The sequence below is a fragment of the Monodelphis domestica genome, chromosome 5 (genome assembly GCF_027887165.1).
Source record: "Monodelphis domestica isolate mMonDom1 chromosome 5, mMonDom1.pri, whole genome shotgun sequence".
NCBI lineage: Eukaryota > Metazoa > Chordata > Mammalia > Didelphimorphia > Didelphidae > Monodelphis > Monodelphis domestica.
The window spans coordinates 257,500,254-257,521,760 of NC_077231.1; the positions used below are offsets into that span (position 1 = coordinate 257,500,254).

General features: G+C 35.9%; 1 protein-coding gene across 4 annotated transcripts in view; it reads left to right on the plus strand.

The window, feature by feature from the left end:
* The window catches only part of ODAD2 (outer dynein arm docking complex subunit 2), a 216,251-nt gene that overhangs the window by 152,054 nt on the left and 42,690 nt on the right, over positions 1–21,507 (plus strand). For all 4 annotated transcript variants that reach the window (XM_007504821.3, XM_007504818.3, XM_007504820.3 and 1 more), the window contains exons 12-13: positions 3,205–3,393; positions 4,203–4,424. In XM_007504821.3, the coding sequence (XP_007504883.1) occupies positions 3,205–3,393; positions 4,203–4,424 (411 nt within the window). The remainder of the gene's footprint in view (positions 1–3,204; positions 3,394–4,202; positions 4,425–21,507) is intronic.

Below are 21,507 nucleotides of genomic sequence, written 5' to 3' on the forward strand. Positions count from 1 at the left end.
TGATCAGCATCCTCAAGTCTTATAGTGTCGCTTTCCTAAATGTGATTGTGGTCAGTAAGTAAGTTGTTGCCCTGGTTCTGTGGACTTCACTTCTCATTACTTTCTATGTCTCCCAAAGTTTTTCTGAGTTCATCAAATTTGTCATTTCATATTGTAAAAATTAAAATTATATCTAAAATAATAAAAACATTATGAGGTGTATTAAATGATCATTAGAAATCAAGGAATAAAGAAGATACAAAATAAAAACCACATGCCCATGACTGGTTAGCCATTTTCAAATTTCCCCACCTTACCACCATCACTACTGATGTTATATCATGCCCAAAGAGGAGCAAGAGCCTCTGCCCCCACTCCCTTTAACTTCTGTCTACAGGAAGTATGTAATGACAGGAAGTCAGTGGACTCTCAGAATATGTAGTTCTTTTTTAGGGTAACATTTTCAATTATTCAATATGAAGGGATGGAAGAGGAAGAGACCAAGCATTTTACTAAATGCCTACATGTGTCAAACACTGTAATAAGCTGTGCTATTTATTTTATCCTCACAACCACCCCGAGAGATAGGCACTATTATGATCCCCATTTTATAATTGAGGAAATTGATTCAGATAAAGTTTAAATGAGTTGCTCAGGTCACACAACTAGTAAATGTCTGAAGTTGGATATGAACTCAAGTTTCCTGACTCCAGATCTAGTTCCCTATTCACTGTGTCCACCATCCAACTTCTTGTTACTGAATTGTTTCAGTCATATCTGACTCTTTTTTAGCTCATTTGGGTTTTCTTGGCAAAGATACCAGAGTGGTTTGTCATTTCCTTCTCTGACTTATTTTATAGATGAAGAACTGAGGCAAATAGAGTTAAGGGGCATGCCCAGAAGCATACAACTAATAAGTAAGGCTGAGTTTGAACTTAGGAAGATGAACCTTCCTGACTTCAGATCCAACACTCTAGCCACTGATCCACCTAGCTATCCTTGGCAGCTTCTTCTATGGAACAAAAATATTCCATCCAATAATATTGCATTGTGCCCTTTCTTCTTTAATATTCTTTGTTAATGCCATATCATATATATGTATGTATTTGTATATGTAATATATGTAATGTATATGTACATTAAGTACAGAATTACCAACAGGGCCATCCCAGATGAAGTTGAAAAGCACGATGACTTTGGGAAAAAAGAATGGAGTATGTTCCTGAAAAGATCAATTTATTAATAATTGAGAACTCTTTGTTCCAAAATGTACATCACCTACCTTTCTTCCCTTTCTCTTTCATTCCTTCCCCTGTTCCCCTTGGCCAGTAGTAACATTTCTTTCTCTAATTTCTTTTTGCAAATGAGACTATCAGGTATACACCTTTCTTGCTCACAGGCAATATCTAAATGACTGAAGATTTTGTTATTTTTTTAAGAGTTGCACATATAAAGGGGATGAGAGAGAACTATAACTGGAAAAATTTACCTTTATATCATTTCACTTCTATTCCAATAGGAGGATTCTGTTCCTATGACATATTTTACTCTCTTTTTTTGTCTCTCTATTGATAATTTAATATGAGTTTTTAAAAATAATTCTATTAATCATTATTATCTATGAGTATATATGTATATGTTTCTGAATATTAATTATAGTCTATATATATTTGTGGTTTGTGTGTAAATGGAAATTCTTTTTTATAAAAAATGTTTCTCTGAACGGTTCTTTATATGATAAGATCTGGTGAGATTAATTGATTTCAGGGAGAAAAATGCTGTTTTTTTCTAGTCTTTTTCTTATTTGAGGGCAACATATAGAAGTATGATAGAAGGTTTATCCATGGTACCTGTGACCCTTCAATAGTGACTTTGGTTCATTTCATCATAGAAAGAGTAGCTAGTGATCTCTCATTTTATAATTAATTGACATTGATTTTGTTTGGTTTGAACTAATGCTACCTTAATTGCATCCTTAAGACATTTCTTCTGTCTTCCCTATTTCTTTTGGTTGACATCTTTCAGTCTCATTTGTGTCTTTTTAGGGGGTGTTGGGATAGAACTCATGTATTTATAAGACACAGAACATAATATTTTCAAGTGTTCTATAAATGTAAATTTGTATAATTGTATATTATACACAGTAAATGCACTAATAGTTTTTCATCCATCATCTATTAAGAATTTACATAAAAATTTTGTTGATACTAGTGCAAATCTGTTTATCTGTTTATCACTGTCTCTTGGATTTGATTGGGCAACTTCTTTTCTTGTCAGATACTTCCTGAATCATATTTTTTAGAAGAGAGGAGATCATGGTGGAAAGTACTGGTGTTAAACTTAAATAGAAATGAGGGTCATTATACTGCACAAAGGGATCCTTGTGGGCCACAGGTTGACTTTAAAAACCACGCGTTAACATTATCTATGGTTATTGAATTTGAATTTTTTTCTTAAATATTTCCCAATGACATTTTAATCTGGTGTGGGTCATACCCAGGAATGTTGCACTAGGCTTCTCTCCCTGGGTTTGATACTTCTGGTATAGTGAATAGAATACTGTACCTAGAATTGGGAAAACCCAGATTCAAACCCTGCTTCTCACACTAGCTCTGTATAGGACTTTGGATAAGTCATTCAATCTCTTAGTGCCTCAGGCAATTCTTGGAGGATTGAAATCATTGGGAGAGGAAAAGAATTTGAAAATCACAGATCTATAGCTTCAAGCTCATAATTCATAGTTGGCATAATGAGCTGCTACTCCCTTATGCCTATCTAGTATTTCAAAGTCTTTTTGATCACCCACAATTTTGATTCTTTAGAGATTGTGTATTTCATGACATAATCATATAGCATCCCTGGGGATTAGCATTAAAAAGATGAGCTTTGGGACCAAAGATAGTCAGAAAATGTAAAAAAGTGTTGAGGCAGACCTCTAGCATATTGGGTGGCTTCTTTGCAAGACATTTGTGGGAGGCCATGGACAGCCATCCCACAGAATGATAAATAATAAATGGAAAATTCCAATCTGGTGATAGGAGTACTCACACTAATGAGATTACCAAGGAACTGAAGTATAAGAATATACCAGCAATGATAACAATCACAATAACAAACATAGAAGCAAACTGACTCCTTCCTTCTATACCTCCCCAAAGAAGAGATCTCTCTTTAAAAATTTTAATGTCATTGTAACTGCAAACACCAATTTTCTTTTTTATTTAGGATGCTGGAGAAATGGTTCGTTCCTTTGTTGGTGGCCTGGAGCTTGTGGTCAACTTACTGAAATCAGAAAACAAAGAAGTCCTAGCGAGCGTATGTGCTGCAATCACCAAGATAGCAAAGGATCAAGAAAATTTAGCAGTTATAACAGATCATGGTGTTGTCCCTTTGTTGTCCAAACTTGCAAATACAGTAAGTAACACATTGGAATCACACTGGGTATTAGTGTAAATGAAACTCTACTTCTTTAGAGGCAAATCTGGCCTCCAAAACTGATATGCCATGTGACCTTGGACAAGCCAACTTACTGCTGTTTGCCTCAGTTTCCTCAACTATATGAAATGAGAATAGTAAGGAAAACTCACCTTAAAAGGTTGTTGTGGGGATCAAATGAGATACTATTTGTAGAATTCTTAACAGAAGGTGTTTAAATCCTTGTTTCTTTCTTTCACTTTAAAAACTTATATCTGTGGAATTTCTGAACAAAGAAACATTATATCACTCCATAAAAGTTAGCTATAACTACTTGTTACTAAACTTCCTGGGGTCCTCCATTTTCCAATCTGTAAAATGATCAAGCTGGATTAGATGGCTCTTGAGGTCCCTTCAACATCTAATCCTATCATCCTAAAGTCTCCGTCCAGACCCAGTAGTCTATGATTCTATAAATAATTAAAACTTGGTGATACTCAAAATTAAAACATTAACATTCAACTAAGCAATTAATTTTTATCTCAAATTCTCTCTCTCTCTCTCTCTCTCTCCCTCTCTCTCCCTCCATCCCTCTCTCCTTTCTTCTTTCTGTCTCTCTATATATAATATATATATTTGGGTGTGTGTGTATATATATATATATATATATACACACACACACATATATTTTTAACAACACAATAGTCTTGAGCTCTATTTGGCATTAGCAGCTGTAGTGTTGAGACTTGGGTTGAGAGCTGCCTTCCAATATTATTATTATGACAGATGCATCCATTTTCCCTGTGCAGAATAATGATAAATTGAGGCGGCACCTTGCCGAAGCAATTTCTCGCTGCTGCATGTGGGGCAGAAATAGAATCGCCTTTGGAGAACACAAAGCCGTGGCCCCTCTAGTGAGGTACCTGAGATCCAAGGACACCAATGTCCACCGAGCCACTGCCCAGGCGCTGTACCAGCTCTCAGAAGATGCCAACAATTGCATCACCATGCATGAAAATGGAGCGGTAAAGGTAAGGGATGTGGTAACTCACAATGCACTTATTCGAGTGTCATTCAGGATTGGAACAAACTTGGGGGGAAGCTAAATTTATCCCGAGAAATGTAATCTGAACATTCTGTTTTGTCCCCTGCCTGGCTCACAGATGCAGATATGCATTACTTCACACAACAGATGTGTTACTGGAAAGTTGTCTGTAAATAGGATTTTTCTAAAATTAGGCATGTTTTAAACACATTAGAAAGTCTGGCTTGCAAAATGCCCTAGAACTCCTTCCAAGGTGAATGCATTGGTAAAGTGAGTAATCACCTCTTTTATTGCATTTGTTTAAATCAGGGTGAGCCTGTAAAACCTTAATGCAAAAAGGGCACTGGAAATCTATTTCGTTATTTATCTGAACTTATTCTTATAGGACTGAAACACAAATGTCTAGGAATACTCCAAGAGGCAGGATGATGAAACACTTGAAAAGCTCTGGGTTCAAATTCTGCCTCTAACACTTAATTACCTGTGTTCCCATGGATAAGTCACTTTACTTTGGTCTCTGGTTTCCTCATCTATAAAATTAATAAGTTGGCCCAGATGATCCCTGAGGTCCTTCCCAAATCTAGTCTATTATCAAGTAATCCAATATGATGTTGTCTGAAAGAATTGGCTATTGATAAGGAAGTCATTAATAAATTTAACCATTTACTATTGTGACAATATAGTTAATTTCTAAATGCTTTTTAAAAATGAATTCAAAATAATGATATTTTCTGTATTCCATTATTAGAAAGAAAATAAAAACTTAGGTAAGATTTCTATTAACTTGAGGTATTTTAATTCATTTTTCTTTACTCACAAGGAGATTATCCTTATTTATGATTTAATATCCCCCTCCTTCTTTTTTAGTTTTCAATAAAGCTTTTCCTTGCACTTTGAGTAAGACTAGTCAGTCAATTTGGAGACAAGGATGGTTTCTGTTACTATATGTGGGCCCTAAGATTTCTATAAATCAGAAACCATCTAGTGCTATTGAATGAATGCTTTAATGGCTCTAAAAATGAAAAGTAACTTTATACTGAGTGACTAGCTATTAAAAATACACCATCACTTGTACTGAGTGGGGAAAAGAGTGCTTTTTTTTCTCTTTAAAAGAAAGACCTCTTATAACTGATTTGTAATTGACCTGTCTCCTTATATAACATAGGTTCCTTTATAAACATCTAATTCAGGAGCCTATGACAACACTATATATTAAACATTTTTAATAATTCGCGGCTACTAGGGACTTGATCGTTGGTTGATAGTTTTTCAGTCTTAGTTGTGTTGGGTGTGAAGTCTATAACAGGAATCTAGAAATCTTGTAATAAATCTGTTACTTTTAGAATAACTTTCTCCCCCTCCTCTTTATGTTTAGGGTCCATCTGAGTTTGTGTAGGGACATGGTGTTAATTTTGCAAAAATTAAATATCTGGTTTGTAATACTATATTTAAAGTTGTGTCATCCTCTCCATTGCCAAAGTTGAAATACAACAAAATAAAAATAAAAAAAACCAATAAAAACCCTGATATTCAAAATACCTTTCAACCATGGTTTGTTTTTCTTTAACATTTCAGCAAAGTTGATAAAGAAAAGTAATCATCAATTTTAAATTAATATGGAGTCACCAAAAATGGAGACCTTTCTGTGGTGAGAAACTGTATATTAATCATTATCTGTGAAATTCCCCAGATCATGATATAAAGTTTGTCATTCCTTTTAAATTAGCAAGATGACTCAAGGTGTTAAATTTTGGAATTCAATTTCCAGTTCACACCAATTTCTAATTCTAAGAGTTCATAGTGTGAATTTCTTAGCTCAGTTCATATGTGTATACATCATACAAATCCTCTCAGTTATTTGTTTTATTGTTTTATTTATTATATATTTATTATTTGTTTTATTGTTTATTTGTTTAATGGAAGGGGAGATAAGCATGGATAATCTAGTTTTAAAAATATATTTGTATATATGTGTTTATGTGTATGTACATAAACATATATGTTAAGCTTCTGAATCCACACTATTTCAAATCCATGTTTTCTCTCCACTCACAGATTTGTGATTTGAAGTTTCTATATTTTACATAGCTAACATTCATGGTTTGCAGAGGGCAAACACATTTGACTCTCATAACAAGTCTGTGAATACTATAGTTTAACTTCATTTTATAGATGAAGAAACTGAGGCATAGTGGTCAAATGACTTGCCCAGGGTCACACAGCAAATATGTATATGAAACAGGAATTGAGATCAGATCTCCTTGAATTCAGGCTCAGCTCTCTAAGCCACTGTACCACCTATCTATTTATAGATATATAGTATATAGATATAGATATAGATATACAATATCTATTAATAGGTGTGCCTACAAGTATAGGCTACCTCCTATATTTGGTCTCTTCCAATCATCCTTTATCTTGTTATCAGATGAATTTTTTCTAACTATATTCCTTACTCTCTGGGCAGCTCCAGGGCATGTACCATGTCTCTTGTTATGTCTCTGGGGAAATTAATCCTGGAAAAGAAGACGTGTGTGTGTGAGGGTAATAGTTGTGAAGTACCTGAAGGACTTTCATGTTCTACTTGGCTCCAGAAGGCAGAAATAGGAATGGAATTCATAAATGAAAGATAGATTTGGGTTTAATGTAAGGAGAAATTTATTAGGGACTATCCAGAAACGGAATGGACCACCTCTGGAGTTGGTGGGTTCCCCCTTGCTTTCAAGGCTTCAGGTAGAGTGTGGATGACCACTTCTTGGGAACTTGTTCAGAGGAATGGGCTGCATTAGATAGCACCCAAACGCTGCCCCCCAACTGAGTTCTGAGTTCTCACAAGTTGAATATTAATGCTTCTCTTCTAGATTTTGTGTGCATTTATGTTCCCAATCTATTGTTCTCTCTTTTGTTTCTTTGGTGAGACTTGGCCATTAGAGCATCTGATTTTTCTATTCTGCCCATTATTTTTGCTGTGCAGGTCATAAATTCTGCTCTCATTATTCTTATTTCTCTTTTAAACTACTCAAGAACAGAGTGTTATAGTTCCCTGATCTCCCCAAATTCTTCAAGGTCCTCTGCCTCATTAAGTATTGAATCATTTTCCTTTCTCTTGAAGTATTTATTCATAGATGCCTGAACTTATTTACCAAATCTAGAAGCCATAGTTCTCTCTGTAGTTAATGCTTTCCTGTTGATTTATATGCTTATAGTCCCAATCTTAGTTTTCTTTTTGAGATCTTTGGTAATTTTGGTCTCTTTCTGACTGATTTTCTTCTGTTGGTAATTTCTTTGGGAGCTGGATTTCAAAGTGTCGGACTAAGGGCAATTCACAGGACACCAATCTAGGTCTTATCCCAAGAGATTTTTGGATAGATAGAACTGGTCCCACCTGGACACTGAGTACTCAGTGGAGTGCCGCCCAACTTCTACACACCCTGTATCCTGCTGCATGCTTTGTCCTCAGTTCTCTGAGCAGGCATGGGGAGGTCAGAGAGCCACCATGCTGTTAATATGGGGTTGATTTTTGTAGTTTGGATCACTGATGATCCGGGAGAGGATATAGTGTTGAGTCTGGTGACTGGTTGGGGCCATGGGGGTGGGAATAGAAAGAAGGGGGATGGAGGTGGATGTGAGAGAGATTGTACAGAAAAGACTTATAGTGGAATCCCTGCTTGTAACCCTGGCTCCAGGGTCACCATGGCTTCAGTTCTCAAACTGGTGGGTTTGAACTCCTATGTGGGAAACTCAGAAGAACAAACGACACAAATAGAAACAAATATCCCCAGGCATATTTCTCTGAGCCAGGGTAAAAGAGAAGGAGGACTTTCCCCTCTCACCAGTTTATGGCATCCACATTATGGGTGAAACTGCCATTCTCATCCTCTGTATAGGACAGAGCATGTAGGCAGCAAGAATGATAGAAAAAGAATAACCGCTGAAGTCTGTTTTTGGTCAATAAAAGGAGTCTGTACCCACTCATGTGGTAGGAAACGCCTCCTTCTTAGGAGATCTGACCATTCCCAGAGAAGTTCTCTTAAGGGTACCCCTAGTGATAAGCAAACTGGGCATGCTTCAAAGATCCTGTTATATTAGCATGAAATAAAGCCAGAAAGAGAATGTGGCCACAGATCCAATCATGGAGGACCTTTAGTGGACTTTATTAGGCAAAATAAAACCATTTCATGGTTAATAAAGGAGGAGTGACCTGATGAGATCTGTGTATAAGAAAAACTCATCTGATAACAGTATGAAGGATGAATGGAAGAGACCAGATGCAGGTAGCTTATAATAATAGGTTTTTACTTCAGGTGGGTGAGTCATCTTTCAAAATGCTCTGGAATCATCAAGCAAAGCTTCCTAAGATACCTGGCTCCATCAGCTCTTTCTGTGCCTTTCTTCACCTTTCTTTTCTGCGTCTTGATTCTTCTATTTTGTTGTTATCACTTTCCGATCTTACCTCTCGGCCCAGACCTGCAACTCAGCCCAAACTTTTAGATTGGCAACCAGCCAGGGCTTTATTCCATGCAATATAAAATCATGGAATTATGAAACAACCTAATTCTCAGTCTGCCATTTTGTTTCCTGCTACTAGTGCAGAGTCCTGGTAGTTCTCTCACAGAGCTAGCAGAGGAACTTTTAAGAGGGGGCAAGAGGAGAGTCGGGTAGGAAGATAGGAGGGTTCTGGAAAGCTATACCAATGAAAGAGAATGGACTTTGCCACTGGGAAGTGGGCAGCTATTGCTTCCCCTAACAAAGTCATGAAAACTAATAGGAATAAACTTAATGTGGACAACTGAACATTTAATAATGTTTTAAAATGTTCTATTCTCTTCTGAAATGAGAGGAATTAACTACTTAACCTCTCAACCCCATAGTTTTCCCTCTCCTTTTTAGAATGTCAAAGCCTGTGCAGCCAGATTTTCAACCAAAAAATCAGATCACATTCTTGATAAAAAAGGATCCTTTTTCAAAATTTTGGTTAAAAATCAACTTCTATTCCTTGAAATGTGGACTCATTTGAAAACTGAACTAGCATGACTACTACCTAAGCATCTATTCATCTATGTATCTATATGTATGCACACACACACATATATATAATATCCATGTTATATCAATTCATATTCACTATTAAAAAGGAATCCAATATTTGAAACTCAACCAAAAGTGTCTGGATGACTTAGCTAGCTAGAAATTTTTTTTCATTTTTTTTTTCTGATAAGAGAAAGCAAGCAATCAATCCACAAGCATTTGCTTTGTTTCCTTTGTCCTTGGCACTGAGCTAAGCATTGGGTATACAAAGCAAAAGTAAAACCAGTCTTTATCTTCAAGGAACTTACATTTTAATAGAGGAGAGATTATGTATAAATTGGAATATGTGAGATAAATACAGAATACATGAGAAGTAACCATAGAGGTAATGACACCATAAAATTTGCCTTAAAACTTAGGGAAAGATGTAATATAGATTTTAGAAGCTTATTTTTATAGAAATTATAACATTTCATAATAATCTTTCATGTTGAAATTAATTGAATATTGTCATGAACTTTTTTACCTAAATTCTGTATTTACAAGATTTTTTCTGTAGTTAATTTCCCATAAACACAACTCTACCAAATTTCTTAAGTTGTCTTTTACCTTGAACTTCATTCTTAAGTTAAATATGGATATTTATATTCTTAAGTTATATATAAGGATATATATAATACATATAGATCTCTTTATCTTCTACCAACTTTTACATGGCCTTTTCATCTTTCTTCTTCACCACCACCACCAGGTGGCACACATTCAATGTATTGTACTGTCATTTTTTGAATAGGAATATTTTTCTCAGAAAAGTTAAATTGCTAATACAAATTCTAGCTTGAAAAATAGTTCTATTCAATCAGCCCATTCACCCAGAATAATTGGAAGGATATAGGAAAAGAGATAACTAAAGAAATGGAGCCCCTAACTCCAAGAGATTCTAACAAGTCCCTGTGTTTTGATTTATCTAAACTACTCATGATGGTAGTATTAAGACAGATGAGGATTGCTCATCTAGATTGGTTCATCCTTTGTCTACCCCCCCCCCCCCGCCAACATTTGCAGGCCAGCCAAGACCATTTAATGATCTGAGTGGAGCTGGTTGCCTAGGATTCAGCTATAGACTTGTGTGGTTTCATTTTCTAGAATCAGGCCAAAATGGTGACTCAGGATGGCAATGAAGCCAAGGCACACGGGCATTTTTATACTCTTCTTGTTTGTGTAGTTATGCCCACATGTTTATTTTCTATCCAATAAAGCTTTTTAATATGATCAAACTAGTGTAAGGTTTTGTCTGCTAGGTTCATGGGATCATAGATGTTCTGTATTTTACATAAATGCTTTTATTTAAAGGATGAAGAAATTGAAGCCCAGAGAGTGTAAGGGTCTTCCCCAGGGTCACACAGCTAGTAGATGTCTGAGATGGGACTAGAACTCACATTTTCCTGACTTTGAATTTTATGCTCTATCTACTAGACTTCTTGAAATCCCCAAAGAGATTATACATTTTTCTTCTTGTCATCATTATATATATATTCCTAAAGTTTCATTACTCCATGTAGGTAATTCTATAATTAAAAAAAATTAAATCTACCTGGCCCCAAACAGAACCATAATAGGATGATTTCTACCAAAGGTTCCTAGAAGCATAGAGTGAGGGATGGAAGATTTCTTAAAAATTATCTAATCTGATTCCCCTTACTTTATGCTTGAAGAGGGAGATATTTTAAAACCTTGCCTTGATCATGTGAAGGGCTATCTATATTTCAGAGGAAAACCAAAAAATATCTCTTGGATCAGTCATACTGTATAGGAAAGTCATATGGATTTGGAGTCTGAAGACCTGGGCTAAAATCCAGGCTCTACTAAGCCTTCTGGCCCTTTCTGTAAAATTTGAGGAATAGTCTAGGTGACCTCTACAGTCCCTTCCAACGCTAAATCCATGATCCCTCTACAACAGGTCATTGATCTCTTATGGACTAACTTAAGGCAGTTCGTGGAGAATCCCATTGGGCAGAGAAACATATTTGTTCTTGCCAAAGCCCCTTTGACACTTGGGAATTCCCAGTAGATGGGAGCCTGAACAGCAGCTGTCTGACCCATCTGCATTAGTGCTTTCCTTATTCTGGTAGCAGTACCATAGTCATTGCCAGCATTTCTAGTCTTTTCCAATACATTTGGGGAAATCAAAAGTAGCTCCTCATCAGGAAAAATTTAGGGAGTCCTGATATAGACTGATCAATCCAATAGACAATTACTGTTGGAGAACTTTTGTTAAAGCTTAGCTTTAAAGGCAGCTAGGTAGTTCAGTGGATAGAGATCCCAGTCAGGAGATGGGAGGTCCTAGGTTCAAATCTGATCTCAGCTACTTCCTAGCTATGTGATCCTGGGCAAATCAGTTGATCCCCATTGCCTAGCCCTTACCCCTCTTCTGCCTTGGAACAAATACATAGTATTGATTCTAAGATGGAAGGTAAAAAAGATGGTAGAATTCTGATCGATGCATTGATAAGGTGTGAGTCCAAAAGAATGGGATTAAAACATGACAAACACATCTTTACAGAGAGATGTTATGTTCATGTTATGCTGCATAGATACTGTTTCTGTACTGTAACTTAAGTAAAGCTAATGGTCTCTAGCCACAAGTATATATTTTTAAAAATTAAGTACCTATTATGTGCCTGTTATTGTTGTTCAGTTGTTTTAGCCATGTTTGACTCTTCATGATTCTGTTTTGGGATTTTCTTGGCAAAGATAGTAGGGTGGTTTGCCATTCCTTCTCCAGATCATTTTACAGATAAGGAAACTGAGACAAACAGGATTAAGTGACTTGTCCAGTGTCACATGCCCAGAGTCACATACAAATTCAGGTATACATGATTGGAAATTGAAAAAATAAAGGCAGAAAACTAGTAAGTATCTACAGCTAGATTTGAACACAGGAAGATGAGTCTTCCTTACTTTAGGCCCAGCACTCTAACTACTGCATCATCTAGCTGCCCCTGACTATGTGCCTAATACTATGCTAAGCTTTGGGGATACAATTAAAAAAATAAAGAGTTCCTCTTTTCTTAGAGCTTACATTAAAATTTTTTCTAGTATTTCTTTTATTAGTTTGCTTCTTTTTTTTTACATTTACCCCATATAAGTAAATCTAAAAAGAAAATGAATCCCTCAATACATATCTGCATATTCCCATATTAGCCATGTCTGAAAATGCATGTCTTTCTGCGTTTTAAAGTCATCATCTCTCTGTAAAGATGTGTTTGTCATGTTTTAATCCCATTCTTTTGGACTCACACCTTATCAACGCATTGATCAGAGTTCTACCATCTTTCTAAGTTGTTTTTTCTCTGACATAATTTTTATCATTGTGATCATTGTTCTTGTTTTGTTCACTTCACTCTATCATTTTATAGAGGTCTTCATACATTCCTCTGACACTATCCATTTCATTATTTCTCATGGCACCACCATATCCCATTACATTCATATATCATCATTTATTTAGTCACTGCCCCCAGAGGAACATGCCTCTTTCATTTCCAATTTGGGGTGATGATGACAGGAGCTGTTGTAGATATCTTTATATACACAGATTATTTCCCTCATCATTTCCTTTGGGGATGTAGCTATAGACATATAGTGGTTAGTCAGATCAAAGGATATATATATATATATATATATGTACATATATATATATACATTTGGTAACTGTCAGATCAAAGGATATGTATATATATATATATATATCCATACATATATACATTTGGTAACTGGGGAGCTTCTAATAGGACTTACAATAGGACACAAATCCAATACATACAGATTCAGGTGTACATGATTGGCGATTGAAAAAATAAAGGCTGAAAAAGAAGTAAAAAATCATAATTATGTGCTAAATTCATGCCATCTTCCCAAGAAGCATAAAGTCTCACATCTGGTTGCCAAAAAATGCTCATTCTTACTCTGAGAAGCATTAGCATGAGTCATTGCATTGTTTTGCAGCAGACAGTAGCTCCTGCATCACTCTTTGTCCAGAGTTATTGCTTGTAACAAGGTGGGTCAATGCCAGAGCAGTGCTTTTCCTTGTTTCATTAACAATATTTAGTTATTAATAATGTTCTCAGAGTCCAAGAGTAGGGATGCTGGTAGCTCTGATAAGCCTGAGAAAAGTCATAAAGTCCCTAGGTATGTTCATATAAGAAATAAATTTTTAGATAATGGGGATTGCTATTGTGTGAGGTTTTCGGCTTGGGTGAAGGGTCTCAGAGCATATTGGTTGTATAAAAAGAGGTCCTACTGGACATCATATTCATAGACAAGAAAATACAGGATGCCTCTGAAAAAGGAAAGACCCAGTGCTGGGAGGAGAGGACTAATAGATACAAGAATAAGGAAAAACCTTCTAGAAGGTGCTGACAATTGGATTGAGCCTTGTGGGGAACAAGATTCCAAGAAACAGGAGTTGAGAGTATTCCCAGCATGAGAACAATCTACACATGCAAAGGCATGGAGTTGAGAGATGGAATTTTGCATCTGGGCAACAGCAAGTAGGCTGGTTTGACTGAAACAGAGTTTATTGGGCAGGGGTAGTATGTGTTGGGGAAAGAAATATTATGTAACCAATCTGTAAAGTTAGGTTGGAGTCAGATTTTAGTATTTTATTTTATTTTATTGTTTTTTTTTTAACCCAAAGATAATGGAGAGTCCCTAAAACTTCTTGAGCAGGAGAGTAAAGTGATTATATGGTCAGACCTGTGCTTTAGGAATATCAATTTAAAAGCTATAAAAGGACAGATTGGAGAGGAAATAGACCAATTAGGAGGCTCTTTTTTTCATTTTTAAAACCCTGACCTTCCATCTTGGAATCAATACTATGTATTGGTTCCAAGGCAGACGAGTGGTAAGGGCTGGGCAATGGGAGTTAAGTGACTTGCCCAGGGTCACACAGCAATTAGGAAGCTCTTGCAACAGGTCAAATAAGGAGTGATAAACACCTAAAGCAGAGTGTTTAGGGATTGAGGAGAGAAAAATATTTCCCAAAGATATTGAAGGAAGAGAAATGACAAAATTTGACAAATGGTGGGCTTTGGGGGCAGGACTGAAATGTTCTGAGGATAATTCCTTAGCTAAGAACCTAAGTGACTAGGAGAATGGTTGTGCCTGTGACAGAAATAGGAGAATTAGAAGAAGAGGTAGGGTTAGGGGGAGAAAGGAGAGGGAAATCATATCATTAAACTACAAATGCATATAGCTAGAAGAAAATTTCATTGCAAGGTAACTTGATGAAAAGGACTGTTTTGGGGGACAAACTATAAAACAGTTTATTTTTCTGAAAATATGAAAAATATGAAAATGAGAAGTTTTATGCTGGGTGAAAAGCCTAGTACACATTCTGGTTCTGATGGCATCAAAGAATATTCTGTAAGGGGCAGAGTTCTCTTTGAAATCAACCTGAAGAGATTGGAAATATGCACCAAATAGCTATAACTTTCCTTTAAAACCTTACTATGGGCAAGTAGGTGGTGGAAAGGATAGAGTGTTTGTCCTGAAGTCAGAAAGACTCATCTTCCTTAGTTCAAATCTTGCCTCAGACACTTAACCAGCCTTGTAACTCTGGGCAAGTCCCTCAACCCTGTTTGCCTCAGTTCCTCATCTGTGAAATTAAGCTGGAGAAGGAAATGTGGTAAACCACTCCAGCATCTTTGCCAAACAAATAACAACACCCAAATGGGGTCATGAAGAGTTGGACCAAGACTGAACAACAAGGCTCTATCATTAAGGATCTAAATTTTTTGATTCATTTAGAATTTGTAATGAGCTCCAAAACTTACTACCTTTGTTGTAAAATAATCCTTTCTAATATTTTTCCTTTGTATTACGTCTTTAACTAATGTTCACTAATGACCTGTCTATTATATCTATCTACCTATCTAATATATTTGAGGATTTGGTTACTTGGTCCCCTAAAATGTTACCCTCCATATACTTTATGCATATTTTATATGCATATATATATATATATACACACACACACACACACACACACACATATACCTCTTAGTGCAAACATCTTCCCTTTTTGGAATATAAATTTCTCAAGGGCAGAGACTTTTTGTTTTTTTGCTTTTTATCATCATTTAATAAATAAGCTTATTCATTGATTAATTTCTTATTCTAATTTCACTTTATCATACTCTTATATTATAGCTGTCTGATACTAAATTGTTGTAGTCAATTCACAGATATTTATAAAGTTCTCAGATCATTCCCGTTCCCCCAACTGCCCTACCCTGCAGTTAGTTTAGGTCCCATTCATTCAATACCAAAGCCAATCTCAGGATGTGAGGCTATTCTTATAGACCCAGAAGATCCTGTTATAAGGTACACCATCTTTACTGAACAACCTTGGTCCCTTGAAAGGATCTGTGTCTTGCCACCAGAGAGATTTAGAAAATGGGGAATGATGCCTCATGCAGCTGACTTATTTACAGATTTCAATGAATTCTAATTTTAAATGATGCTATAGTTAATATAATTTATTAATAAAATGATTCAAAAGATGATATACAAAATTAATCACAAATAATATTTATTATGAGCAGCATTTACATCAGATATTGAAGTGAATCATGAAGATTAGTCATCACTGATTTCTCTGAAACAATCTTAACTACAGAAGTTTTTGTTTTTTTACACAGATATTTTTATAAAGATGAACTATTTACATAATGTTTTATTGACTTTAAAATGCCAAATTTATTGATATTCTTAAAAATATTTGGCCTATACTAAAGTCAGATTCCATTAACACTTAAAAAAAAAGAGAATGTATAATGCATATGTAATCTAATATGCAACTGCAGACCATTCCCTCATTGAAGCAAGGCAAATCTTTTATTTTTCCCTGATTGATTACCTATCTAAAACTTTTGTTCTCTCCTCAAGCTTCCAGCATCAACCCCTTCCTTTGCTCTCTCACTATATCTTTATAATAAAGTGGACACTATTTGCTATGAACTCCATTTTTTCTCCTATCTTTCATCTCAAAATTCCTTGACAAAATCTTCTTTCCTCTTTCTTAGTTCCAAATTGTGTCACTTTTTCTCATCATGACCAACCATTCTGTTTGTCTTTTTATCCCATCCTTTCTCATTTCCTTTGGGAGTTTACCCCAGCAAATCATTCCCTCCTCCCCTTTCTGCCTCTGTCTTTCTCCCCACCCCCTTTCCAATCCACACAGTTGTCAAATTGATATTTCTAAAGTATATATCTAACTATCATCCCATTGCTCAAAAAGATCCCATAGCTCCCATTTGCTTCTAAACTCCCTTGTTTGGCACTTGGAGCCTTCCGCCATCTGACTCCAGATCACATTCCCAGGTTAACTGAACATCACTCCCCTTTTTGTATTCAGAATTCCAGCCAAATTTGATATTTTCTGTTCATGCCATTCAGTCTTTCATCTCCTTGACCTTATATGATCAGTCCTTCATACCTGAAACTCTTCCTCCCTCTTCATCTCAATCTCTTAGATGTCCTTCATTCCTTTAAGGTTTAAAGTCCAAGTGAAATCTTCTTAAATGAAGACTATTCTAATCCCCTGTTTCTCATTGCCCTTTCCCCCTGAAAACTGCTTTCTATTTCCTTAGCTGTGTTCCCGTTACCCCAGTAGAATGGAAGCTCTGTTTGTCTCTGCTGTTGTGTTCTCTATGTATAGCACAGTGCCTGGCATATGGTAGGCAGTTAATAAATCCTAGTTGAATGAATGAATGAGGTACATTAGTCAACATTTCAGGACTTTCTGAATGGATCATAAAATGTTAAATATTGAAACAAGTTATTTATCTGAGTCCTAAATATTCACCAATAATTTAACACATTAAAATATTACTATAACACATATTCAGAAGAATTTTGTGGCCAATACAATTTACTGCAAAGAGAGAAGGCATTTAGGTTTCATTGGGTACTTCTCCACTGGTTGCACAACTTTGAATAAGTCATTTAAGCTGAACACATCTCAGTTTCTCATTCTATTAAATGGGAATAAAAATACCAATCAAGACATGGTAGAAAGAACACTGGATTGGGAGTCAGAAAACCTAAGCCAAAATTTTATCTTCGTTGTTTTCTAATGGTTACTTTAGCAATCCAAGTTTAATTTCCTTGACGCTGAATGCTCATGAGATTTAAATGAGATTATGTATATAAAGGAAATTGTCAAAGATGACAGAAACATCAATGTTGCTTGTTACTGTTACTTGCTCCCAGAGGCACCATGAAAACAAAATAAGATCATTGTCCCTAGACTATCCATTTTGAATTGGAAAAATGAGAGTAGATTTGCCTCACCTCACATTACCCGTTTCTTCTCTCCTAGTGTTCTTTCTTCTAGTCAGAAATGTGCTAGGAAGAAAGATCATTATTCATTTGTACTGAGTGACTCCCCTTTCCAACCTAGGCACAATAATTCCACTTTGGATTTAACATCAAGCACACCACTGGCACAGCCAAACAAGAGAAAATTCCCTGAGTAGTAGACGACCTTACACCATCATTACCACCTCCCTGGGCAGCAGGCACTGCACCAAAAAAAATGATTTTTGATGATGAAAATAGAACTGAAATATGTAAACGTTATTTGAGTTCCTTAGGTTACAGTTTTAAATTATTTAAAGATTTTAAGTGTGTGAATTTGGGAAAGAAGCTTTAATCACTATGGTGAGTTGGTTTTCTGTTTGCTATTCCAAGTTAATCCATTCTGAGATGGTCTTTGGCTTTGGCTGTGTGAAGACTTTTTTCCTCATTCAATTTTTCTAGTCCGGAACCTGTATTTTCATCAGAATAAGGAACTTCTCATGTATAAACTCTCTCCACTGACTCAAGACAAACTAGTCTGCAACTCATAGTTAAAAAGAATTGCCTGGAGCACTGAAAAGTTAATAATAACAATCAGAGCATTTATGTAGTATTCTAAAATTCTGCAAAGCACCTTACAAAGGTTATCTCTTTTGATCTTAACAACAATCCTGGTAGGTCCTATTATGAACCCTATTTTGTGAATAGGGAAACCAAGTCACAAAAAGGTTATGTGATTTGACTAAGATTATTAAACTAGTAAGTGTCTGAGCCAGATTTCCCTGGCTCAAAATCTAATGCTCTATCCTTTGCACCAGCTAGCTGTCTATTAAGAAAAGGATTTTATTCAATGCTCTTTCATAAGAATACTCTGAATAAGTTACTTAATCTGATTACATTTCAATTTCCCATTCTGTAAAAGAAGGAAAAATATGCCAAGCTATGATCACATTGAAGAATGAGCTCTGAAACTAGAGATGAAATGACTTGCCCAGGCTAGCATAGTTATGGACTCAAATCTAGGTCTTCCTGATTCCAAAGTGGAGTTTAGTGACCATTGGCCATCATTTGTCCCCTTATTAATACCACTGCTACAGAATCAATACAAGGGATATTGTTAAATAATTACTCTTTTTGCCATGTTTACCCTACGAGGGTAAGAGGAAAGACAATAGCTACCAGGGAAGAGTCATGCCCAAAGCTTTTCCAGCATGATAGAACCTGCCAGAGGGTCTATTCCATTGGCATAGCCTTTGAAATCCCAGGATCACATCTGTGTCATGATGGAGCCCCCATGTAGACCTGTGTGGGAGACCTTTAAAATACAAATGGTTAATTTAGAGCACCAAAATAAAGTGACTCTCAGTAATTAGGAGCAAGGTGACTGACTGAGAGCTTTTATTTTCAAGCCATTTTGCCATCACTGCTCCCACTTTTTCCAAGATGACCTACACCTCAACCTTTGAATGCTGGTTTCTGACTTCATAGATTAACTGAAATTGATTTTTACAAATTTAATAGTGATTTGTTAATTGCCAAATCTCATGGGTTACTCTCAGTCCTTAGCTCTGTTGCATACCTTCTTCTCCTAGATCATATCTCATCTTTGGGTTTTCGTGATACTCTTTTCTGCTCCTATATATCTCGATTCCTTTTCAGTATCTTTAGTTGACTCATCATTTATAGTTCAACCCCTTAATGTAGGTATTTCCCCAAAGTCTATCTTGGGCCCTCTCTTCTCTCTCAGCTATTTCATTAGTTCCAGTGGGTTTAATTATCATTTCCATGCAGTTGACTCCCTGAACCGTATGTTTAGCCCTATGCTCTCACCTTAGTTCTATTCCTACAGTTCTCCATTAAATATTCCAAACTGGATTTCTTGGAGACTTTTAAAATTCAACATATCTAAAACTGGACTTATCTTTTTCCCCAAACCTTACATTTTCCCAAATTGCCCTATTTCTATAGAAAACACCATTATCTTTCCACTTTCTCAGTTTTATAGCCTTAGCATTTTCTTGCATTACTGTACTCTCATTCTCTCTCTCTTACACACACACACACACACATACACACACATCTAATCAGTTGCCAGATCTTGATGTTTTTACCTTTATACATCTCTTCAATCTGATTCCTTCCCTCCACTCACATAGAAACCACTTTATTTCACATCCTTATCACCTTTAACCTAGCTTCCTAACTTGGTTTCTTTGATCCAAATCTCTTTCCAATCCTGTCCATCTTACACAAAACTAATTTTCCTTACTAGAAGTTTTGGCTATGGGACTCATGGGTTCAATCAACATCAGTGGCTTCCTCTTGCCTCTGGCGTAACTTTAGGACAATGGTATGGTTTTAAATCCCTGGTCCTCAAGTAAGATATTGTATACAATACATCATAATTCTGGATAGGGACCCTATTTCTATGCAGCCCCAAGAGCTGGTGAGGATGGCTTCAGAAATGGTTATACAAGTACCTTAATTATGCTGCAAATGATGTTAACTTTGGAAGTAGGCATGACTAGTGCCAACGCTGGGTCACATTCAGTTGAATAAAAAGAAATTAATCAAGTAGACTTCTGAAAAGCTTGTTGCCTTCACAATGAAACTGTGTGAAATAGTGTTTCAGAAGACCTACATATTGGATAAGCACTTGCAAAAGACAAATATTATTTTGGATGTGTATTTTAAAGAAATAAAAATGTGTTCACAGTGGGAAGGTTATCATTTAAATGTAGGATGAATGGTAAAGGACTAATGGAAAACTTATATATGAATTTGACAATGAGATCATCATCTCCATGGTAAAGTGGATGTGAATTTTAAAAAGATTTTTTAAAAGATTTTTTAAAAATTTTAGTGTGCTTATTCCATTGCCATGGTTTACTTTAGGGGAAATTTACTGCCAGGACCACCATAAGCTATCAGCATCATTAGACTAATTTATTTGATATGATGTGTATCAACACTGAAAAGTAGCATCAGGATAGTGGGAAAAGACTGGACTATAGTAGATTGAAGACTTTTGTGTGCCAGTTCTTCTACTTATTCTGTTTGTGACTTTGGGCAAACCACAGAACTACTTGGAGCCTTAATATCCTTAGAATTTCTACCTTCAGATGTCATATGGTATATTGGGAAGAACATTGGCTTTGGAATTCAAAGAAGATAGATTCAAGTTGTAACTCTTCACCTTTTTACCTTTATTATTTATTTTATTTAACATTTATTTATTTGTGTGATCTAGGTAGAATTACTCACATCTCTGGGGCTTCACTTTCTTTCTCTGTAAAATCAGGAATGGGGCCTGGACTCAATCTCCAAAGTACCTGTCTAGCTCTGAATTTATGATTTTATGACTCTATATGATCCCATTGAGTGATGTTAGGGAAGACATTATACCATGATTGTTAGGATTAAATGAGACAAAATATCATAGACAAAGTATTGAAAACTTATATTCAACAAGCATTTATCAACCACCCACTATATGCCAGGCAAAAAACAACCTTAGAATGCTTCAGAATACAGAAAACCTAAATTCAGACTCCCTTCTGGCACTTATTGGCTTTCTAGGCAAGCCACTTAACCTCAGTGCCCCAGTCCCCTCCCTAAGACTACAGATTGCAGAAAAGATTATTTTCTCATAAGTCTGATTTAAAAAAAACAAACAA